Source organism: Anguilla anguilla, chromosome 6, assembly GCF_013347855.1.
Source record: "Anguilla anguilla isolate fAngAng1 chromosome 6, fAngAng1.pri, whole genome shotgun sequence".
Taxonomy (NCBI): Eukaryota; Metazoa; Chordata; class Actinopteri; order Anguilliformes; family Anguillidae; genus Anguilla; species Anguilla anguilla.
This window is the reverse complement of record NC_049206.1, coordinates 40,547,397-40,572,355: the sequence shown is the minus strand read 5'-3', so window position 1 is coordinate 40,572,355 and position 24,959 is coordinate 40,547,397. Positions and strand designations below refer to the sequence as shown.

The 24,959-nt window shown below is 46.7% G+C and overlaps 1 protein-coding gene across 4 annotated transcripts in view; it reads right to left on the bottom strand.

Annotated features, from left to right (window-relative positions):
- Window positions 1–10,696: 10,696 nt before the first annotated feature.
- Window positions 10,697–24,959, bottom strand: part of LOC118230446 (protein jagged-2-like) — a 38,656-nt gene continuing 24,393 nt past the window's right edge. For 2 of the 4 annotated variants that reach the window (XM_035423473.1, XM_035423470.1), the window contains 19 exons: window positions 24,814–24,927; window positions 23,567–23,680; window positions 22,268–22,381; window positions 21,682–21,728; window positions 21,238–21,411; window positions 20,366–20,522; window positions 20,084–20,248; window positions 19,866–19,979; window positions 19,642–19,755; window positions 19,238–19,351; window positions 18,673–18,789; window positions 17,764–17,791; window positions 17,456–17,541; window positions 16,563–16,676; window positions 16,132–16,247; window positions 15,743–15,994; window positions 14,825–14,956; window positions 13,570–13,717; window positions 10,697–12,736 (listed from right to left, as the gene is read on the bottom strand). In XM_035423473.1, the coding sequence (XP_035279364.1) occupies window positions 12,249–12,736; window positions 13,570–13,717; window positions 14,825–14,956; window positions 15,743–15,994; window positions 16,132–16,247; window positions 16,563–16,676; window positions 17,456–17,541; window positions 17,764–17,791; window positions 18,673–18,789; window positions 19,238–19,351; window positions 19,642–19,755; window positions 19,866–19,979; window positions 20,084–20,248; window positions 20,366–20,522; window positions 21,238–21,411; window positions 21,682–21,728; window positions 22,268–22,381; window positions 23,567–23,680; window positions 24,814–24,927 (2,708 nt within the window). In that variant the 3' untranslated portion in view covers window positions 10,697–12,248. The remainder of the gene's footprint in view (window positions 12,737–13,569; window positions 13,718–14,824; window positions 14,957–15,742; window positions 15,995–16,131; window positions 16,248–16,562; window positions 16,677–17,455; window positions 17,542–17,763; window positions 17,792–18,672; window positions 18,790–19,237; window positions 19,352–19,641; window positions 19,756–19,865; window positions 19,980–20,083; window positions 20,249–20,365; window positions 20,523–21,237; window positions 21,412–21,681; window positions 21,729–22,267; window positions 22,382–23,566; window positions 23,681–24,813; window positions 24,928–24,959) is intronic. The other 2 variants (XM_035423472.1, XM_035423471.1) reach the window with 2 other exon arrangements.

Here is a 24,959-nt window from a genome sequence, read left to right as displayed (position 1 = left end):
ATGGTGACACTCTTATCTTTCGGGTGGGTGAGTGGGTGTGTGAACCAAAGGCCTGACATCTCTGTGCCTGACAGATCACACCCCCCTCCCATCCTACAGAAGCTCTATTTTTTACTCAGAGACACAAGCACCAGCTTTTCCCCTTGCAGACCTGATGGGTTGAAAGACTGACACTGTCATTCAATCAAACTTATACTATGACCTTAATGTTGAATTAATTAAAGAATATTAAAGAATGAAATAAATGAAAAGAAGAATGTAGAATGAAAAAAAAGCTTGAAAAAATGTGATTATGAGAACAGGACATTCAACTTATCAAGTGGCATTGTTTCACCTGTAGTCTTAAGCAGAAGTGGCCAACATGCCACAGGGTATACTGGATTTATTGTTACTCAGCACTTAATTGGTAAATTAAAGCTGCTTATTACCTTTTAGTTTTCTAGACAGATTTAATTAACTGATTTTTAAACTCACCTCACATAGTTCCATGTGTATAAATTGGTTGCTGGTATTAAAGTGAGAACTTAAACCATCAGACCCTTGGACTATCTAGGCCAGGGCTTACAGTAACTACCCTTTTTTCTAGAAACTGTCCACCACGTTTCAGGCCTAGTCCGTCCAAGTCAATAACAGGACAGGCAGCTAGGAAGTACAGTACATCTGTGCATATTTCTACTTTCAAGTCTGTGGTATTGACCCTTAAGCCAGGATAAAGCTTCTGCAGCAGTTTCCATTGCCACCAGTGTGGCTTTCCCTTGATGTCTAGGAACAGGGCGGTTGAAAGAGGCAGGCAAGTGCCGTGGGCAGGGTGGTAAAGAGATCACCATCTCGCATCATGGTGCTCAGCACATCATTAGCCATTAGCAGCTGATAACAAGTTTGGAAGGACTTCAGACACTGGCTCTTGGTGAATGGGGGGAGGGGGGTAGGGTGGGGGGCTTGGGGGGATGAAAAAGACAGATATGAGCGCCATCCTTGGGGGCAGTGGGGGAGTGCTGTCGGGGAGGGGAGTGGGTGTTGGGGACCGTCGTGTGAAAGGGAGTTAATCAGAGCTGGAGCACAGACTTCAGAAGGAGAGCAAAGTGCACGAGCAGAGCAATTCCAGATGCATCTCTAAAAATAGGAGGGTAATACATCTCCTCTCTGAAGGCCACTTCCTCCTTCCCGCAGCCGGTGACACTGGAGTGCACCCACGGGGGGTCCTCTGGGACCCCTCTCGTCTCGAGATTTGTGTGTCTGGATCGCGTGCAGACAACACTGACACTCTCGTGGCCTGCACCGAAATGGGCTTAATCAGCCAAAATGTGCTATCACTCAAAGTTATGGAGCAGACAGAAAAGAATGCTGAAAAACACAAACAGTCTAGGTCAGATCCCTGCCTTCTGTAGACTTTCATTCACTCAATTCATTCTAACTCAATTTTCCTTCACTTGCATGCTGTCGCACAGATAAAAAAAGGAACGCAATCAGGAAGGAACTCCTGACTGTAATTAGCTGATTAGGTTCATGTGAACAAGAACCCTTACTTCCTGTTTGAGTTAGGGACTCTATTCCCAATAGAATCCTGGGAAACAGAGGTATGCTGCATGTCAGTATATGGTTAAATATGAAGTTACGAACAATAATGGGAAGATTTTAACAATATTCACCCTACTAATATTGTACAGGTTGTAAAGACATGGCTTATTTGTGGTATTCCTAATCCTAAAAGCTCAGAATGGCTCATCTGTACTGTTGGTATGGAGAGCACAAAATAAAATATAGTAAAATAAACACATACCCCCAGGTCTGCTATTGTGTCATGTTTTGTTTCCATATTTTTGTAAAATGATTTTTTTCTTTCAGTATTGCTTGTTTTCTGCTTACACCTGTTACTACCTGAAATGTAATGAGCCATTAGTTTCACTTATCGTTGAGTTCTGTGGCATTTCCTCCTAACCACTTCACATGCCTCAACTTGATGCGTGATAACATTAATAGGCGTCCTTCATCAGTAAAAGTCCCACAGTTAACTTCCTGACAAGATTCAAGCTTTGCTCTTTGTCTTTTACTGTCACTCTAAGAATCTCATAGTTTTTCTCATATTTTCACAGTTTTGTACAGAATAAAAATAGCTTTAGTAAATTGTAAATTGCACTGTCCAAAATGCAGTATGCAAAGTTCAGGACAAAGCACAATTACTTTTAGGCTCATTCTGTTATTATGAATTTATTTTAATTCAAAGTCAATCTATTTTATATTTTAACAGACTAAATCATTTATACATACTTTATTATCATTGCAGTCATAACAATGAATATGATACAACAAAAAAATAATAATTTAACAAAGCACAATTGTTAAAATTGTTTAAAAATGACCTAATCAAGAAGGATTTAGTCAGAATACTTAGTTGCTACAATTACTTTTTTGCTACTCAATGTAAACCACCGCTAAGGCTGGAACCCACATCCTGCTGGTTATCAGTGAATGAATCTCTGCTACACAGGGAAGAGAAGCCAGGCACATTGTGATATCAGTGCCCACTGTTTCTTATGGCATTGTTGGCTTTATCAGGTAAATGGTGAGAGACACAGACGTCTCTAATGGCTTCTTAATGACAGCCATGCGATTCCCCACAGCCACTCCATCTTTCCCACATAAAAGATGTTCATGCTGCGTGCGCATAGGCGTTCATTTCCACTGTGATGACAAAAATGGCTCGTTGCTTTGTGTCCCGTCTGTCATGCATCGTGCAGATGGTGGCGAAGGCAAATCGCCGTGGTAAAGCAAGATCGATATACTGGTGCGTCCAGCCCTTTTGTTTGTGGGAGAAATAATGCTGTTAGGACCCTGAAGCGCCAGCTTCTCTCACTGTGTTTTGCTAAACAGAGCTCATCTCAGGAAGCCCTTATTGTTCGCTCCACTCTGCACAGAACAGAGTGTAATAACATAAGGATCGTTGACAAAAAGAACAGGACATTCAGCCCTTCTAGGCTTGTCATTTTCTGAGGGTGGCATTCATTGGTGTTCATTATCAGCATCGATGCTAGATGGGAACTTCGGGTACACCTCCCTTCCCCCATCTAACATCCAGATGATGCTGCTGCAACATTACAACAACCAAGCTGGCCAGGTTTGGGGTGGGGTGGGGTGGGGAGGGGGGATTCAGACCAGCACATAGATTAATTCAGTTTTCTTTAGGTTGAAGAATTTTCCCTCTGACCACATTGGGAATTTAAACCTAAACCCTGAAACTGTATAAGAAGGACATTGCAGTGGTAACAATGGGCATCTGAAACCACTGGCATTTTCACACAGTGTGCATATTGCTCATGCACGCAAACATACAAAGGCCCTGTGAAGTTTATTTTCTCCCCTTATCAGCAGGAACCCCTGAGTTCCTTGAATGGAAATGTCATTGTCCCTGCCACTATACACGCACACACACATACACACACACACACACACACACCTATACACACACACACACTCATGCGCACCAACACAAACATGTGCATGCACGCGTGCACACACACACACATGCACAAACACACGCATGCACACGCGCACAGACACACACACACACACACACACACACACATCCACACAAACATGCATGCACACACACACACACACACACACACACACATCCACACAAACATGCATGCACACACACACACATACACACCCACTCAAAGGAATTTCCACAGGAATCAGGGCAGGGGTTTTAGCTGAAAGAATAGCCATGCATGTTTTTTTCTTTTTTTGGATTTTCACATTATTCTGTGCACTCCAGCAGAACACTAAGAGGGTGGGGCTGGATGTCCTGCGGGTGACCTGTAAGTGCCTGATAATGAAGGCGAGGTCAGGGTGAAGTCATAAAGCCAGCCCTACCGGGCAGTCTGCCCGGGCGTGGAGACTTGTGTTTATGCTGGGCAGCGTACCCGTGCTGTGCCACGGCCCAGGTGAAGGCGGACCCACAAGAACACGCATGTGCCCATTCAGACGGGGGGCTCATTATGAAGAGAATGCCCCCTCCTTTCTTTAATCCCAAACCGTAGAGGCCTGGCCTGGCCGTGCATCTCCTGAGCTCTGACGGCTGCAACCCCATTATGTTTTTGTGCAGGTCTGTGTCCCCTATCCACAGCTAATTAAAAGGGCGTTCCTCCCACACGTGGCACCCTTGTTCAAAATGCTCCTAACCTTTCGCCCTCTCAGGTGAGATGTTTTCCTCAATGGAAGTACCTGCGGGTGGGCAGGCAGTTCAGGCATGCATGAGAGAAGTGGATTGAAGGAATGGGATCCTTTACAGGTACTCCCGAATGCCACTGCCCTCCCCCCTTTTCAGGAATAAGCAACAGAGGCACACCCATTCCTGGAAATCGGCTGGAGCGAGGAACGAGACGAGGGTGGGGGGTGGGCTGGGATAGGATCCAGCTGCGCTTGGAAGTTCCTGAGCAGATGCGAGTCTCCACCTGTCAATCAGACATGCATCTCCCCTCCTTGTGCATCACTTCCCCTTTCCACATCTAAAGGAATATGGTAGGAAAGGCTCCTATGACCCTATGACTCTCTGAATATCTCTGGAGTGCATTGGGACAGCAACTACTCAATCCCAATTTGGCATGTTCTAGCAGATTCCTGTAACTTATAAAAAGGAGACTGATTTCATCTGCCTCAGAATTTGTTTCGAGTGCTCGTCTGACAACAGTTTTACTCATGCACATTAACTTCAGCTGTCTCAGTGAATATCCTGTTCAATAAACAAATAATTCATAATTTATTTAATATGAGCTACCACATGTTACCTGTAATAATGGAACTGAGTATATACATCTACACCACATTCATGTGGATGAATATAAAATGTATTCCCCCATTTTCTTCATTTTCATGTTTTTAAATGGAAGCACTGACATATGCCTGCAAAAAGTGGATATTTAATCAGATATTTAGCCTAAAATATCTAGATATTTAATGCAGATATTTCTGAAGGTTTCATTTTATGGGTAGTCCGATGGCACTTCGGGCTAAATCTCTGATTTCAGTGCAGTGATCTGCCCCAGAGACCAGAATTGAATATCATGCCAGTGCCAAGTGTAACTGGCAGCCCTGCAGGGAAGGACTTAATTGGCTGCAGCATCACCCATGCTGACTTCACAGCTCAACTGATGGAGAGAGATTGAAGAATATTTCAACATGTATTTCTGAGGATGCACTTGCTGGTCTGTGCTCTCCTTGACTGACAGAGGATGTTTCAGCTTTTACACATCTCCAGAGAAACAAATAACTGCTCAGAAAAAAGATTTCCCTTTGTCTGCACAAGACATAAAGCATTTTACTTTAGTTAAACAGAAATAACAAAATAAAAAGAAAAGGAAAAAATCTAGCCTCAGAAAAAGCCATGTAAATCTCTGATTTCTTCTGTTTGGACTGCAGTTGTCTCACGTCTCCTTACAAGCAGTTCAAACAAGCAGTTTTTTCAGTCAGGAGAACAATAGGCTTGATGTCTGTCCATCGCCTGCTCAGCTCAATCCAAACCACAATAACATCTTACAGCACCTATGAATCCCAGCTGTTTCTGGATCAATGCTGGTTTGATATCTACTATATCCAAAACCCCAAAAAAATTTCAAGTGAGGTAGTATACAGCCCTGGCTGAAGAATTTACCAGAAAGCTACTCCTTTGAACTGTAGTGCTGTACCCTAGAGTAAAAGCACCCATACAAAGCTTCACCCGAGGTCTTCAATATGATAAATAAGAGGACGATACGTAAGTTTGCGCAGGAATGAGAAGCACACCATAAAACCTTCATTACACTGATGATTAAAACTATGATGGGGGAAGTGCAATGAGCATCACTGCAGGCCACACTGTTCAAGACAAGTCCTGACTGATGCAGGAATGCAACGATGCAAAAATCAGTCAGTAAGATTCTCCTGCTTGCTTCCATACTAACTGTTGTGCACAGGAATGTGCAATACCAAGAGAATAAACAATTCAAAGAAGAGAGGATCCGGTTGAACTCACACTGAGGATGAAGCATGTTTGTTTCACAATGGAAATTGAAAGGAAAAAAAGCAGTGGCCATTTTATTTGTCATTGAGTTTGAGGCACTAGTGTCCTAAACCCTAGTTCAAGGCAGATATGAAGTACTGCAAACATCATTGCAGACAATATAACATTAATCTATTCTGAACAGTAGACTTCAGCGACCAAGAGGCAATAAGTCCAGGGGTCAGAATGTAAAAGTCCTGCCATGTGTTTTTTCCACCCATGAACTCATGAGCCAGCTGATTTCATACATTAGTTTTACCTCCAGGCTGAAGAATTGTGCTCATGATCAAATTCAGGTGATGGCACCAAAATACTGGGGAGGACTTTTACTTTCTGAACCTGGATTTTCCACCTCTGCCAATTGACTAGTCCACTGTTTTGCCATCATGGGTGTTGAAAGCAGCATCAGTGAGGCAGAATTGCACTCTAAGAACTAAAGGTACATCTCCAGTGACACCCAGGAGGAAACTAAAACTTGGACTTTATATTTGGCCTTTATTTGATTTCTTAGTGAGCCTCTTTTTAGTCAGATTTTTTCTACTTTTTTCCTGTCCAATCCCAAGTGCCTGTGAAGTCACTGCTGTGTCACCCTCACCCTTGCAAGGAGCACGTGCACTACTCTGATGCACTCTCCTTTGATCCAGGGCTAATTTTCCAGCCTAGAGGACACACAGTACTACAGGAGACAGTTCCGACTGCAGGAGCGGCAGATCTCACTGATGACAGGCACTTGCCTTAAAAGGGCGCCTACGGCTTAGTGGTTGTGCACAGTAAGAGATGCATGGCTGTCTGATCAGAGCCGGCTCAGCTGTTGGCTGCACAGTTCCTGGAAAAGGTCCTGCACAGGTGCAGAGGGTGCAGTGGTGAATCCAGCAGGGCACATGGCATGCGGCCATTCCAAAAGTAGGGCGATATAAAGCCCTCAAAACATCTCCACTGCAGGAACCTGCCCAGCCCACTCTGCACAGACAAACACTACAGGAGATAGCCCTCACACCCAATGTAACAGCCCTGTAGGTCTTACTATTGCTTAGATTGTGCCCTTGTGTTGGGATTGGGAGACATGGAGAGGAGATGCACTGTTTATGACTGAGGGGTTGGAGGTGGAGTTCTCTGGAGACAAGTGAGATGGTATGTGGAAATAACCAGAGGTAGAAAGTCTAGGGGTCAGGAAGTAAAAGCCCTGTCATGTGCTTCTTTCACCAATGAACTCAGCCAACTGATTTCATGAATTACTTCCACCTCCTGGCTGAAGAATTGTGCTAATTAGCAAATCTTGGTGATTGAAACAAAATACTGGGGAGGACTGATACTTTCTGAAAAGGGATTTTCCACCTCTGGAAATAGCAACAATTTGTGCACCAGGTCAGCCACCCAATACCCACAACCGCCCTCCCAGTCCCTATTTCAGCTGGCAGCATGAGCATGTGTGGAGGTGTGAAGGGGGGTTCAGTTATTAAGACAGCTATGAGAACATTCTGTGCCTGTGTGCCAGATGTACTCACAGACACCTGGGGCTTGGGCCGCAAACAGGTGTGCTAAAATAACAAGAAAAATTGCATAATTCCCATATTTGATTGGTTGGACAGAGAATATTACCTGCCAGTTTAAGGCAAACATCCTAATATAAAACTGGGAGGAATTATGGGTATGAAAAGTAATGAGGCCAGGGCTGTCATTGCTCTGTGCCATTGATCATTGAGACCTTAAAACGGTCCTCACATCCAACAGTGTTAGATGCAAGAACATTTCAGAAATTATATATGAAATGGTATATGTTTTGAATATGAAACTAGACAAAACCATGGTCTATCTCATATAGTTGAATTCCAACTTGTATATTTTATATATCCTTGCAAATTTCTGACTAATTTAATACAACCTCCACATAGAATGCACTTCTCCAGCACCTGGACTAAAGGCAGATTGAAAACAATAGTAATCAAACCAGTTCATAGAAATCACACCAAGCAGGGTGATAGGACAGAAGTGAAAAAAAAATTGTACAGCCAAAAAAGGGCTACAATAGAGTGGATTTCGTTAAAAACTCTGCGGGGGTTCATGTTTCCATAATTCAGCTACTGTGTTTCATTTTTCACTTTTTCTTTCCTATAACGCTGACAAATACAGCTGTCTTGCACAATCGAGGAGTGTGTTTAGTGCTTGAGGGGTGACGTAATCACAGACCTAAAATGCAAGCCGTTAGAAAATCTACGCCACTGATGCAAAAAAGTGGCTTCCTCTAGGTTTCACTCTGGAGCATTACACTAAATATTAACCTGCAGTTTGTCCCAACTTGCTTTACTAGTCACTGCAAAAGAGGCTTACAAAGGGAGTCCATGTACATCGCTGCCCAAAATACTTTGGCAAGGACATACTAATACTGCAGCCTTGGGGAGGGATGCATAGTCCTTATCCAAGTTAATTTAATTTGAAAATGTCCATATCTAATGAGGATTTATGACTGTACATGTTTTTGCTCCTCACAGAAATGCAGTATCTTCAAAAACATATCAGCAAGCCTCAAGTAAGTGGTTGAAGCAGAAGCCCTCACCAAGAAAAAAAATAACCAGCTCGAAAGGGTTTTAAGCAACATTATTTATTTCTGTAATTATGTGAGAAGTTTAGGTAGGGGGCTTAATTCCACAGTTAAACAATAGTTTATTTTACTGCGAATGAGTCTTTTCTAGGATTGAACCAATGAACTTAAGATTTACAAGCTACATCAGAGCAGCTGGTGCTAACTACTGAGCAACCACAGGAAAAAACATGAGGAACAGATGATAAAGCAAGTTTAATGAATCGTTAGAATTTAGTTAGCATATGGTACATTTGCAGTATCTAATATTTATGAATGGGTTATTAATGTTTCAGCTAGCTGATACTGTACGCACACTGAATTAAATGAATGTTAGCACAGTTAGCATTTTTAGGTAATTACACAGGTAATTTAGATAAATACTATAAGCTATAGTATATTTAATTCAGTGTGCGTACAGTATCAGCTAGCTGAAACATTAATAACCCATTCATAAATATTAGCTTGTTAGCATGTAGCATGCTCATCTATAGAAGCAAATTTGGCTAACACAGAGGTTGATATTCAACAGCATTATGTTTTAGTAGTATGATTTTCAATGGACAAAGCTTCATTGATACTTTAAATATATACTAATATTACAATATAATATCTGTATACATGTAAACTATTTAACCATCTACGTCAAATTTATGTTTCCAACAAAAAGTTTGCATGACATTCAGCCATTTTTTGACATTTTTGGATAAGGGCTAAGATAAATAAATAAATGAATATTCTAAACCATTTATTTATTTATTTTATTTATTTATTTTTTTTCGAAAAAGCTTAAAGGTAGAAATACTTTTCCATTACATCTTGAAAACTGAGTGCATCTTCTCTGCTTCTGTGTTTTGCTACTGTGACGGCTGACTGATACTCATCAAGCGATTTTAGAACGCGAATTCTTGTGTTCAGGTCTGCGTAAATTTTAATGGTTTGTCAACTTTTGCCAATGTTTCTGGTGTTTATAAGAAGCAGGACCCTTTTTTTACACTGTCATTTAATCCGCCCACCTTTTAGAAATTTAAATTCTGATGTAGAAATTAGTTTCCCAGTGCTTAACTTTCTCTGAGTAGAACTACTGTGCTTTTATGGCCCTGCTGCACTCTATGTTCATTTTTCTTAGTGAGACAGTTCAACTTCCTTTTGTATTTTTTTCCTTGTTCAGACAGCCAGAAAGCAGAAAAGGTAACAGATGAAGAAGGTACCGAAGCTGAGAAAGTGCCATGGTCAGAATACAATTACGCAGCCTGGGGTGTGTCACTGTACTAAGAAAAAGAGAGGAGCTTTCTCCTTTACAAAACCCAAAGCTAAACAGTTCACACTCTGAACCTGGTCAGGGGAATATTACCATTTGTTTAGATAATACAGTAAAAGGTCATTTTATTTTCATATGAAGATACCTCATTCAGTAAAGTTTGGGTTCATGGCAACTACATCCAAGACCTTAATCTGACCTTGACCCTCCACGCTAAATCACTCCCTGGCTCAAACACTCACATTCTGACCACATACAAAATGGAGGCTGCTACATCACCACTGGTCCAATGCATTAGTTTCTAGAGCACCCAGGGGAGACGGGCATTGCCCGGCACTAACGGGTCATAAACATTCGCATTAAATATTCAGAGTGGATGAAGCCGCAAAGATAAGGGTGACTGTGATTGGACGATCTCTAATCAGCCCACAGCAGGAAATGGGAACAGGCCTCCCATTGGCTGGTCTGTATCAGGCTGAATTTCCTGTATTGATCTACAGTCGTCCTTAACTCCGGCTGCAGCACTTTTTTTACCACAAGGGCAAGGATAGAATTCTGGCTTCTCAATGCTGTAAGTCCTCATGACTTGTTTTCCCAAAACTCATAGGTAAAAAAACATTTAGCTGATTCTTTTGGCAATGAAGACTTGATTTTGTTTTGTTTTCTGGGAATATCAGTATAGGGTGAGCTAATACAGATAAGTGGATCTCAGGTCAGTGTGGATCTCTCTGCACCACGCCTCTTAGTCTGTTCAGCTTCCTCCATCTCACATTGTCCTGAACACCAGCTGAAACAAAATGTCTGAAGGACAGTGTCATGAAATGTTTTAATATGTCGGTTTATTTTTTAAGAACAAACAAAATTCCACTAAACAAACCAAATGGCTTTTGCATGATCTTTTTGTGCATATTGATGGTTTGAACATTCAGCTCCATACTGACACATGTTTCTTTTAATTTCAACATGTTTAACCAGTTTGTTTTATTTTCTGAAATATTCTTTTATTTTGTCCCAAATACTGAAATGAGATGCTGTTCAAGGCTAACATTTAAAAGAAAACATACAACCAAAATCATATCAACTACCTGAGGTAAAACACTTTTGTTTTATCGGGTAGACGTCTCCAGTCAGCCCTCGTTCTGGAACAGCACAAACAATAATGCAAACAGAAATTCAGAGGGGTTCCCTTCGTTCGGTTTAAACCCAAATGCAAACAAAAGTGAGCTCACAGATGTGTTAGTGTGATGTCATTGGACAGGGTTCATAAACTAAAGTGGCCACACAGCCACACGGCCCCACAGCCTTCTGGGGGACTCCACAGGATTTTCCCCAAGAACAGGGACAGGACAGCAAACTTATAAACGGACACGTCAGCGTACATCACACAATATTTAAGTATGACATCTCTTTAAAAAAATAAACATTAAAAAAACCAAAAGAAATAAGATGCTCATAGATTATATTAATGCTCTGAGGGTTGGGTAGAGGAGCTGTACAATTTCTTCGCTATAAAACATGCCTTTGTCAACCAGCATAAATAAAAAAAGGATGGCATAGTAAAAAAAAAAACAATGAAATCATAAAAACCAATAATTATAACAATAATAATAAAAAAGTGTGACCTGTCTTAAGTTACCAAATTCAAATATACACAGCGGCTCCTCTATTATGTACATATATACACACGTATACTTTTAACTTTTTTTTTTCTTTTTCTTAATCAAATACCTTTAGGTGATATGGTAAGCTGCGTGGAGGCTTTCCCTTTATCTGAATGCTTACAATAGGAAAAACAAGGGACTGAAGGCACTTGCAACCAACAGAAATACTGCAATTTTTTGCAAACATTGAGAGAAGACAACGAAAAGGTGAAAGGCCACTATGGAGGCAGAGGGTCCTGCCGGATACAAACTAGACTGGCGGGCAGCACGGCACAGTCCAGGAAAGGGGCGAGCTGCCGGCTGATTGGTCCTTGAAGGTCAGCGTTTGTGCCGCAAGTCTTTTGGGGGGGGGGGGGGGGGGGGGGAACGCCCCTGCTCTGTAGTACTGTACATGCGCTCGGGAGGGGTGGCGACGGGGACCCTCTCCCAAATCAAAACCATCACGGCCCGCAGACAAAAATTCCTCCTTTCCTCCAACTTCACGCCGTTTGTTCTTTTTCTGATGGCACGGCATCTCCCGTCACGTCTGCTGAACAGCAGCTTTTCTTTAAGTCGGTACGTGAGAATCAAAAACGCTCCTCCTCCGCGTCATCGGTGTGCCCTGAAATGATGTAGACCAAGAAAAGTTTTTCCAGTGAAATTTTTTGGAAATAACAGAGAGAAATGTTTCATTTAGGTCTCCTCCTTCCTACGTCCCATCTTGCCAGCTCATACGCAGAGTTCTTTCACCTCCTTGCCTGAAGCGACAGTGTTGATATTTTTACAGCGGTTGTCCTTGGGGCTGTAGACCGTCCGGTGGGGTAGTTTCAAAGGGGTGCTGATGGTGTAGACAACCTCTGTTTTGGCCGGTGACGTGGTTTTGGGGAGGGGTTTGCCGGAGCGGCACTTGTCCACCTCCATTTGGCCACCTGATGGGCCGCCCTCCTCCTCCTCCTCCTCTTCCTCCTCCTCCTCCCCATCGCAAGTCCTATTCGGGGAGATCATGAGCTTCCTGCATTCGTACTGAACGTCCCTGTTGTCCTTGTGCCGCGGGCCCACGGGGCGCAGCGCCTCCCACTGGTTGTTGACGCTCTCCTCGACCGGCGCCCGACCTCGCTCGCGCGCTTTTCTCCGCTTCCGCGTCCACCACAGGCAGAGGGCCAGGCACAGAACCCACAGGGCAACGAAGACGGCACAGAGCGCGGGCACGAGGGGGTCTGCCAGGGAGAGAGGGGGGAGAGAGGGAGAAGGGGGTGAGAGTGACAGAGAAGGAGAGAGAGGGTGGAGAGAGGGAGGGGAGAGAGAGAGAAGGGGTAAGAGAGGGAGAGAAAGGGAAGGCAGAGGGAGTGAGAGAGAGGAAGGGATGGAGAGAGTGAGGGAGGTATAGAGGGGTAGAAAGGGAGGGATGGAGAGAGGGAGAGCGAAAGGGAGGGAGGGAGAGACAGAGAGAAAGGGGAGAGAGATGAAGGGGATAGACAGAGAGAGAGCAGAGAGCAAAAGAGAGGTAGAGTTACACCAGCAATGCATGACTGAGGGTTGGATTTTGCTCCCCCTTGACAAATAGCCCAGTCAAACAAATAGGCCAAGATGGCCTTCCAGACATAAAAACCATGGTTTATATCAGCTAGTCAGGGAATGGCAGAATGGTAAGTATCAGCAAACAGTGGGCAAATTTAGAATTCAGAGGAAATTAAAAAGGTAAAAGGTAAAGAAGCATCAAATAATTTTCTCATCTCATCTCATTTTTAATGAAGTACAATGAATGGTAAGGGTTACACTGTGCTCTAATGCCTTTGTTATAGACCAAAGGCAGTGTAGGCAGTAGAACACTAGTGAAGATAAATGGTAAACAAAAGTTGTTCTACCTTTCTCAATCAAGTTCATGAATCATATGAATCCCTTTCTTCCATTACAGAGACTAATTAAAGGATGTGACCCATTAATTAATTGAAGGATGTGATTCATTAACTAAAAAGAGTGGGAGGAGTAGGACTAATACTAACCCCCTCCCCCCAGTGAAGAGGGGTGTGCTCACAAGACCATCACTCACCCAGTGACTGGGAACCACTTTGAGTCTCCACTTTGACCTCGACGACGGCCACCATGATGGTGCTGTTGTGGCGGACAGACAGGGCGTTGACCATTGCGCTGGCAGCCTCCTGAATTAGACTGGAGTCCGGCTCATCCTGCAGGAAGGACTGGAGTGGGGGCGGGCAAAGGGGAGGGGTTAAGCATGCCAGTGCAGCCCCAAAGCGGTCATGTACACTATATGACTACAGTAAAAGTCAAATCTGGACGCCCCTTGGTCAGGGGATTTTTTTCATGGTTTGGGCTAGGCCTCTCAGTTCCAGTGAAGGCTCATGCGACAGCATACAATCACATTCTAGGTGATTTTGTGCTTCCCCAACAGTTTGGGGAAGGTCCTTTCCTGTTTCAGCATGACAATGCACCAGGCACCAACTCAATACATCCTTAATTAAGGAATATTCTCTGTACTGGAAAACGCCAGTTATTGTCACTTCCGTGCGAAAAATGTTGAATTATGTTAAAATATATATACGGTGAGCTCCATAATATCTGGGACAAAGACATATTTATGTAATTTTATTGTATTTAAGGGTATTTTATACACTTTGGTTTCCCCATGTATAAATTACATTAATACATAGGCACCAAATGAAAGTAGTCGTGTTCAGTATTTCCTTGCATATCATTGGCATGCCGTGACTGCATGAGATCTGTGACTCATAGAGATCACCAGGTACTGAGTATCTTCTCTGGTGACACTCAGCCAGGCCTGTCCTGTCATGTTCAGCTCTTGCTTGTTTCAGGGGCTAGTCTTAATTTCTCACTTGTATGGTATATGAAATGCATGTTCAATTGGATTCAGATCAGGTGCATGACTTAGCCAGCCAAGAATTTTCCAGTTTTTATCTGTTTAGTTTTTAGGAGTAAGTTTGGGATCATTGTCTTGCTGTAGGATGAAACACAGTCCAATGGATGTGGAGGCATTTGGCCATTTGTTTTTGCGGCTAACAACTGGTTTACATCTTTCAGTGTAGTGTAGCCTCTACATAGTAGTTCTGTTCATGAAGTCTTCTGCAGACAACAGGCACTTACACATCCGAGACATCCTCCTGAAGAGTGTTTCTAATCTGTCGGACAGATTTTCCTCCAAAGGCAATCAAGAGCTTAGAATCAAAGCAAGATACTGAAATATCTTTTATATTTGCAGCAAAGAAGCAAATGAACACACCTGACTAATAAGAATCAGAGAGGAGAGTTGGTCATAGGGGAGGACTTACCATGGCCACCTCCACGGCATCCCGGTTGGAGTGGGACAGGTCGCACAGCAAGAGCAGGGCCCGTTCACGTGCCAGGGTTCGAGCCGTGGGAAGGTACCGCAGCTCGGCACAAATGTTCTCCACTGTGGTTCCCTGCAGCCAGCACACACAAATAGTTGAGATTGAACCACCGGAACCCAGGACCCAGAGTTGGGCTCCACACAGAGCACAGGGTTTCCAGCTCTGGCGCTCCGACACATGTCTAATAATATTTATGTGTAATATTTTTTACATTTTCTAACTGTCAACCTGGAACACCACATCTGAACAGGGTCATGCTCATTGCTAAAACCGCCTTGGTCAAAGCAAAGGCAAGCAAATGCCCTCCTCTGAAATCAGGGTAAGAGATTTAATTTTGTTTCATTCTGCAGCCTACCAACTAGCAGCCAAACTTGCATAGGTACCGAATCTAAAAAGGACATGAATGTGCAGCCAGTCTTCGAGTGCTAAACAGAACAATCAACTGACGGGTGAGGGGATTGGTAGCACGCAGAAAAACATGGACATCCTATCGACTGAAATCCCTCCCATCCTGGGCCACCCTACATGCCTGCTGTTTGTTGCAGCCGTCTGCTGCGGGAACCCCAAAGACAAGACTGGCTTCCCCAACAATGGCTATCCTACAACAGCCTAGCAGCCTAATTGTGACACATGGAAAGCCTACGCAGCATATTCCCCAGAATCCCCACCACTGAAGGAACAGAGATGCAATGATTTTATGCACAATTTGTAGCGTAGGGCTAATGAAAGTCTTATTCATTGGGTAACTGTGCTGGCCCAGCAACTAGTAACTTTGGCCTGAGGCCAACCTTAGCCGCTGGCCCCTGATGTAAAGCCTTATCTACATGGTTTGGCGTAGGAGACGACCGTGGTTCTCACCTGCGGCACTTTGTCCCTGTTGAAGACGAGCGTGATCCTGGCGCACTGGTTGTCCAGGTAACCGGTGTTAGGCTTGCACCTGGTGTGGACGGCGGGCGGGGGTTCAGGCGAGGAGCAGACGCCCCACTGCCCGCAGGGAGGGGAAAAGCAGGTCAGGAAGGGGTGGTCGAGACACTCCTGCCCCCCAGGGCAGCTCTGACCATCCTGGTCTGGCGCCCCCTGGTGGAGGCACAGCCGACGCCCACAGTACACCTGCATGGCAGATGCAGAAAGGGTCTCACACACACTCACACAGGACCACATGAAAACACCATTTTTTCTTTCTAAAAGAAATGTCAGCACTCACTTAAATGATGGGAGTGAGAGGGGAGTGTGAGGGCGGGGCTTACCTTGGTACAGCCCACATTGCCGTTGCTGCATTGGCAGGCGTTGCACTCCTCTTCCCACCGTGTCCCATGGGGGAACTGCAGCCCAGCATGGTGACAGGCCATCTCGACTCCGACAACTGAATGACACAATGCAGCCTGGTCACCCATTGGCCAATGCTCAGACACACATCCTTCAGTTCTCAGTTCACATGGCTTGTGTATCTGTTGTACTCACGCATTTCTATTAAACTGAACCTCTAACTGTGTAGATCTAGGCATAATTCACAGGAATATGCTTCCCTGCTTGAGTTGGATAAATAAATCTTTTCAAAATGTTGTCTAATTCCTCCAACTAAAAGGAATGGGAGGTTCCAAAGGGAGGATAATGATACAATAGGCCAGTCACATGGCCCTGTCCCATGACTAGGCTCCGCCCCCCGGGTGGCACTCACACTCCTGGCAGCGGGGGCCGGCCAAGCCCGGCGGGCAGATGCAGCGGAACCCGTTGATCTCGTCCACACAGGTGGCCCCGTAGGTGCACGGTGACGACTGGCATTCGTCAATGTCTAAGGTGAAGAGAACCTTGTGTCAACATACAACACTTCACAAGGGGCTGGTGCACAAAGACCAACCAAGAACGCTGACTGAATGCTGGTTATTGGCATACATTATTATCTACAGAGAGGAGAGGAGAGTAGAGCTTGACCAGCCAGGAACACCTGAGTTTACACATCTCCCTCATCTCACCACACTCCTTTCTCCGATATTTGTCCTCTTTCACGGTACAACCAGCACAAACTGTACACTGCTGTGGGGTGAGTGAACCTCATTGGGGGGGGGGGGGCAGGGGGTGGTTGCAACACTACCAACTACCAACACTCAACACCACCAACACTCTCAAGACCACTCTGCAGAAGTCTCAAGGCCCGCCCCTCTAATCTGACGTTTCTTCCCCTCCCCAAAACGGTGCCCCTGAGAATACATCTCAGGCTCAGCTCATCTCATTAAGCTCCACATCCATCAGTCTAAGCGATACCTTCGTCAGTCTGTACTTTATGTTCACTGTGAAGCGCAGATTAGTTGCATGCATTTTACATAAATAATAATTGTCACAGTTGCGGTGATGACTTCTAAAAGGTATTCAGGAATTCAGGTCACAGCATGCTAACAACTGTTGAAAATAAACACAATATCAGTGAATTTAACTACCCAATGATTACGGCAGTACCTCTCTGATTGAAGTATAGCTAGGGCTAATGGATGTTCAGCTAAGTCTGACAAGCTGAGACCGAGATGTTGTCTCAGGGCCACCGTACCCCCAGCCCCCTGCTCCTCAGGTACTCACTGATACGGCAGTCAGGCCCGGCAAATCCTGGCGCACACTCGCAGCGGAACCAGTTGACCCCGTCCACACAGATGCCACCGTTGTAGCTGCCGAGAAGCAAAAAAGAGGCATCTCACTGAACAAACAGTCCACCCCACTCCAATCCAAAACGCATGCACAAACTCCTCAAACGCAAACGTTCACCAGCGCTCCATACCAGCCTTACAACATGCCCCCATTCTTTTTTAAAGGAGGACCAGCAACCATTTATAACAACATCAACAGCAACATAACAACAAAAGTAGCTGTTAAACCCAAGCTCCACTTACCAGGGGTGAGGATTACAGTCATTGGTGTCTGAAGAGACAAAGAAAGAAAAGAGAGTACAATTACATGTAATTGAGCTGCCATTAAAATCCGGTCATATCCCTCCATTTTGAGGTTCAATAAACCTAATTCTCCCATTACTACTGTTCACTGCCATACTCTCAGCAATACCCTTGTGCACTCCGTCATCTAAAACATTTGGTTATGAGCATTAAATGGAATATTCCATCCACAGGTAGTAAACAAGAAAGAAAACCGCAGAATACATGAGAAACAACACGTATATGCAATGCAAAGGCTACCATACAAGTATGGCTCATTCATTAACTAAGCAAATTACATTACCTCCAAGCATAGGACCATGCTTTACAATGCCTGGTTGCCTATAATTATGCTAACAATGACTGAAAGAGGACACCTCAATGACTTTGAAAGAAGGGTGATTGATAGGGTGCATATGGTGGTGGGTTCAGTGACCAAAACAATTGAACTTGCTAATGTTTCAGGAACAATGGCATCTGAGGTGATGTCAGCGTGAAATTTGCAGGGAAAGATGTTACTGGCAAAGAGAAACAACGCTCCAAGATTTGATGCATTATTTGAAGTGCAAGCCATGACAGTTGTAAATCTCTTTTTTTTTTCTCTTTCACCGAAAACTTTTGGTGAAAGCAGCCAGTTTCATCAAAAAAAGGAGTGGCCTAATGATGGTAACAAATTATCAGTGAACTACAATTGACAACTACATTTCCATTTTTTGTTCACTACCTGCAAAAATAAATGTCAGCTATCAGGAAAGAAAGCGGCCATCTTAATAGCCTCTGAGAACAGAAAGGAAAAGAGAGTTCTAAACTCCTCATGCAGAATAGGAACCCTGCTGTAGGGGTGGGGGGTCATGGGAATTGTAGCCTTACTCTGCCCACAGGTAGGCCCCTCCCAGCCATCCTTGCAGATGCAGGTGAAGGAGTCTCCGCCTCCCACACAGGTACCCCCATTTTCGCAGGGGCCTGATGCACATGGGCTGGTTTTGGCTAAAATTTGGAGGAGCAGGAGCGTTAATACATTTTCACATACTTCCAAAACAACTTATTTTCTGGCCAGCTATTTTGTGGCAGTGTTTGACATATCCCTGACTTTGCTGAACTGAAGGGCACTTTAAATGCCTGGTGAGGAGAGGACGGTGCAGAGTTCTATGGCTTGTTACTTTATTTCAACAACATGTCTCCTTCAACTATCATTCCTGTGTTAATTTAGCAGGATTTCGCAGGTCAATTTATGTGGAAGGTTATCAGAGGGCCATAAACATACATTAAAAAAAATAGAATTTAATAAAAACAATGTCATGTTCACTTGTGTGTCAACAATGCATTCATATATATTATATTCGTATACTGTAGGCTTGAATAATCTAATCTATTTTCTGTATGCTGAAGGAACTCTTTCTCTCACTCCCTCCCCTCCCAGGCAGGTAAGACTCACCTGTGTTGCAGGTGCTGCCCCCCCACCCTGGGGGACAGGTGCAGTGGAAGGAATCAACATGGTCATAACAGGTGCCTCCATTTCGGCATGTGCTGGCATCACACTGGTTCTCCCCTGACAAAGCGAATACAGACACACACACACACACCAAAAGATGAGTCAGCGGCACACAACACCTACCGTGAATTCCCAAACACAGACACACATTCATAATGACACCCCCACAGAGACATACATGAGCACTATATATGCATACATATGTACATACACACACACATATCTGTGTGCATGCGTGTCTGTCTGTGTGTACAAAGAGAAAGAGAGGGAGAGAGACTGAAGGGGAGATGGACCTGAAGGAAAGGACAGGGGGCACTACAGGGTGGCGCGGGGAGGCGGGCACTCACTGGAATGGCAGGTCTTGCCTTTCCAGCCGTCGGCGCAGTCGCAGTAGAAGTCGTTGAACAGGTCCACGCAGCGCCCGCCGTTCTTGCAGGGGTCACGGCCGCACTCGTTCACGTCTGCCGCGCGAGGGGAAGAAGAGAAGGGCGCCGTCAGAGAAGGGGGGGGGGGGGGGAGAGAGCGGAGGGGTTCAGGGGGTCAGGGGTCGGAGGTCGGAGGTTACACTCACTCAGGTCGCACAGACGGCCCTCCCAGCCCTCGGGGCACACGCACTGGAAGGAGTTGACCCCGTCGACGCAGGTGCCGCCGTTCCGGCAGGGGAAGGCCGCGCAGTCGTTGACGTCTGAAAGGGAGACAGGGGCAGCGGTGAAGAGGAGGGAAAGTAGGAGGAGGAGGAGGAGGCGGAGGGGAAGGACGGCAGCGAGACGGGCGATGTTGGGGACGTACTCTCGTGGCAGTAGGCCCCGGTGAAGCCCGGCTGGCAGGCGCAGGTGAAGTTTCCGGCGGGCTCGCTGACGCAGCGCCCGTGCGGGCCGCACACGCTGGACGTGATGCGCCGCACCACGTCCCCCGAGCTGTTGGTCTCCACGGCGATGGTGCAGCTGTCGATCACTAGCAAGGGTAAAAATCAGACACGCGGGAGTGAATCACGGGACCCTGTGCGATTCAAGCGATACGACTGGCGATTCGTCACGTGCGACAGCGCCGCGGGCCAATCACAGTCCGTACCTTCGCAGGGGGCGGTGCTGCAGTGGTCCTTGGGCTGGGAGCAGTCCTTCCCCTCGTACCCCTCCGTACAGGCGCAGTAGTAATCTCCAGACAGGCTGTGGCAGGACGCCCCATTCTGACAGGGGCTGGGGCTGCAGGGGTTCAGCATTCTGTTCACCTGTGTATGCGAACACACAAACCTTTCAGCAGCACGTCAGAAAAATAATTACTTTAGTAGTGTCCCCCCTGTGGAAGTGCAAGGTTCCTATTGTCTTAAAGGGCTCTGCGAAGTGACTGCTTCTCACTGCACAAATTAGCTTTTGTCATTTTAGTGATTTCACCATAGTATACAGCTCAGAACAAAGACATAATATCAATATATAAAGCTAATAATATTAAAATGCAAAGCAGTAACTGCACTATTAAACTGACAATTACTTGAAGCCCGAAGACTGATTGACAAAGACTAAAGCTTTAAAATTAGAACAACAAATATTTTATCAGCCAGATAAAAAAAAAAAAAAACACTATTCGGTGATTTTGTCCATTTCCCGGGCAAGGAGAGAGGGCAGTGCCAGCACATCCCAAGTTAAGTTGCCTCATTCAAGATGGAATGGGTTGTATTTTTAGCCTGGCCCCCGATCAGCAATCCTCACGCATCGGAGCGATTTAGAAAAGTGGCGGTTAGCCGCCGAGTGCCAGCCGCTAAGTCTGAGGAAATGCCCCCCCCCCAACCCCTCCCCCTCCCAACGCCCTAACCCCCTCCTCCAACTAAACAACAACCCCGTGACAAACTCCCCCTCGCACTGTGCGCATCAGAATCCCGCGCTCTTATCTCGGACCGTCGCCCCCGGCGCGGGGCGTAGCCGTGGCGTAGCCCCGCCCCCTCTCACCTCGCAGGCGGGCCCGGTGAACTCCGCCGGGCACTCGCACGCGTAGCCGTCCTGCGCCGGGCGGCAGCGGCCGCCGTTCCGGCAGGGCCCGCTGTCGCACGCGTTCCGCCCGATCTCGCACCGTTTACCCACGAACCCCGGCGGGCAGAGGCAGTAGTGCCCTCGAGGCCCCTCCTGCACACGAGAGAGAGAGAGAGAGAGAGAGAGAGAGAGAGAGAGGAAAATGGCCCCTGGTGAGATCGTGCAACCTGTGCTGTGCTGGTATACAGAGTGTTTTGCATCTTTAGGATCGGAAACTCCCATTTTCCTGTCATTGCCTTTGTGCTCAACTCGGTCTTCATTGAGGTTGTGGTTACGTACACCTGGTTATTGTAACACAGGTGGATATTCTGGGACGTACCAACGGCCTACTTTCTCAGCCCGGCGGAAGGTAAGGAGGCCTACCTGACACGTGGCTCCATTCTGGCACTGTCCGCGGCAACCGTTCACTTCTGCGGTTACAAATAAAAAGAAAAACAAATTAGAGTAAGATACGGTCAACAACATTTCTGATACATTGGGCAATAAACTGCAGTCAAAAGCGACTTCGGGTTAGTTTGAGCGGTAATCCAGGAGGCAGGTAGACCACAATCAAAAACAAAATTAGACTTAAAATGCAGGAAGAAGCAGACATGCGGTTATGCATCTCCAGACAGCCTCGGCAGACACTGCAAGGTTAATTTTTCAACCGTAAATCAAGACACGGAGACTTGTTTTCCACATGACACGCAGTGAGTTTTGTTAACTACGTGCGTGAGCGGTAACAGTTGGAAAGTTTGAGTAGTGCAAATGTACATTTCCCATCTCTTTGATCAAGTGTTTTTGCGCAGAAGAAGAAAGAGCCTGGACAGGAAGTGCAGAGAGTGCGACCTTCAGGGTTTATGAGAGACAGGAGAACGGTGGGGTGGCGGCTGGTGCAAGCAGACAGGTGACAGGGCTTTTAAAGGCTTATAAGAGAAGAGAGCACCGAGACTACGGCTTTTATACTGACTGATATCACAGTTCTGTCCCGCCCATCCGCGAAAGCAGTCACAGTAATATCCACCAATCAAGTTTTTGCAAGAGAAAGCATTTAGGCAAGGCTTCCCCCTGCACTCATTAACATCTGTGAAACGGAGAATACAGAGATAGAGAGAAAGAGAGAGAGAGGTAGAGAGAGGCTTGAGAATGAGACCCAGCACCGGGAATCCCTGAGGTAGGGGGCCAGGAGAAAGCTCACCGAACAAGACTAAGACCCGCCCCCCCCTTACTCCAGCAACATCCAATCAACTGCAGGTTCAGGCACAACACGACCAAATTGACAATCTCATTCAAAATGGCCCCAGGCGGTGCCCTGTATCTCTTGACCCTCGGCCAACGGCAGGACGAGGCCACCAGTTAGTTTACGGCTGAATTAAAGAGAGAGCCCTGCTACGCCCCTGACCGAAGGAAAAACAACACGTTCCTCGGGGACTTAAAATATTCATAAGGGCCGAGGGGCTCGTAAATTGGCTCTCCCCGCGGGCGCACCTGTCCTCTCGGGAAGGGGGGGGGCGATGGGAGGGGGGGGGAGGGGGGGGGGGAACACGACACCCTCGTTCAGGTACTGCCGGAGAAGCGGGAGGGGAGACGGACCCGAGCATTTCTCATGTCAGCGAGTGAGACGCGGGCCTCCGCTCGGTCTTGTTTACAGAATAACACCGTATCCTCTCCAGCTCGCCTTCCTCAACGTACCGCGCGCTATGGCTATGGCAATGGCAATGGCGGGGGGGGGGGCGGGGCCGGGGGCCAAAAGATAAATACAAACGTAAAAATGGTAACACCCCTCATACCCTGTCTGGAGTCAAATATAAACCTCCCCCCACCCCAGATGCACACACCCTTTTGGTTTAAATTTACTCCTGTGAATAGTCGTTGCCAGGGTATGCATTATTTATAGATTTACTCTGCTTACCTGGATCGGGTTACTGATAATATCCAGCTTTACCCATGCAGCCTGATCAAATTAGGAATCTGTGACTCCAGCGGACTTACTATGACAGGAAGGGCACACAGTGCACACGCACACACGCACGCACGCATGCACACACGCATGCCCTCATGCACGCCCACACACACGCACGCACACGCATGGACACACACACAGACACACACACACACAATGCAGCCCGTCCCATTGCAGGCATAAGAGCCAAACCGAACCAAAGAGCCAAAATCTTGTGCAGCCAGCATTTCCTTTTCAACTTTGCCCTTGACACACCCCCACCGCCCCCCCCCCCCCCCCACACTCCCAGGCTCACGCCTCTCTTACCTATCTGACAGGTCTTCCCCGCCCACTGTGGGGGGCAGAGGCACTCAAACCCATTCTCAGCATCAATGCAGGTCCCGCCCTGGGCGCAAGGGTTGGACGCACACTCGTCCAAGTCTGAAACGCAAAGCACAACAGACCGCATTGATCAGCACTCGAACCCTCCACGCGCTCTCTCACGCGGACACCGGCGCACGGACACACAAAAGCAGAAACACACTCACACACACGCTCTCATCGGAGCCCAATTCAGGTGGCTTCAACGTGCAGGGCAGTACAGCTAACACCGTTCACTACGCAACCTGCGTGAAGTTCTAAAGCACTACGCTACTGACACTAACTAACCCGGCGTAGACTCGGCGTAGAGACGGAGTACTGCAAGATGAGCCCTTCCCGCAAAAGCACCCAGAGGTAGGCGAGCCGTTCCTAATACATTTAAACATAACACATTAACGCACATTTAATACATTTAAAACGAGGCCTAAGCCTATTTGAGGAGCTTGGCTCGTTGGGAGATGCAGGACTAACGCAGTGGCAGGCCTGCAGTTAAGAGCCTTAAACTTTTGTGAAAACACCGTTCCGACTTTGCGCTCTAACATGATTACCGTTTGTGTAATCCAGGCACTATTAAAGACGGGCGGGAGAGCGCTGGACCGAGGCCGGAAGAGAGGGGGAGGGCGCACGCGCGGGGAGGGAAAGGAGTATCTGGAGCCGTGGCGGAAACGACACCCACACATCAGAAGGCTGCCGTGGAGACAGGGGTAGCCCCGGTTGCTTTGGCGACATTGCCTGGGCAGATAACGTGGCACGGGGCTCTCGAAAAACACAGCTAAGAGAGGGAGAGCAAGTGTGTGTTGGGAGTGCGTGAGGTTTACATGTGCGTGGGTGGGAGGGTGGATGGATGGGTGTGCGCGTGTGTGTGTGTGTGTGTGTGTCTGTGTGTGCACGCACACACACGCCTGTGAATGCAGTGTTCGAAAAGCCCACTGCACCACTTAGTAAGGCGGGCAGGGTGCCTGTTGACAGCGGACCATCTCATGTGAAGTGGCAGGTTCAGTTTTAAACCCGCTGCCCGCATGCCAGCACTCAGGTTACACAGGCCTCTGTGATGCGTGTCACTGGCCTCCACACTACACAGTTCTGGAGGGAAACTCTCCCGCTCCAGCCAGAGCCACGGGGGCGGAGACGTCCGCTGATGCCCGGTGGGAGGGGCTTCTGCGGGGGGGGGGGGGCGCGGGAGGAGAGCTCACCTTCGGCACAGGTGGGCCCGCCCCACCCCGGGGGACACTGGCACTGGAAACCAGACTGGACATCGTGGCAGGTGCCCGCGTTGGCGCAGGGGTTGGACGTGCAGGCGTGCTCCGCTGCGCGGCGGACAGACAGACCAAGAGAGGCG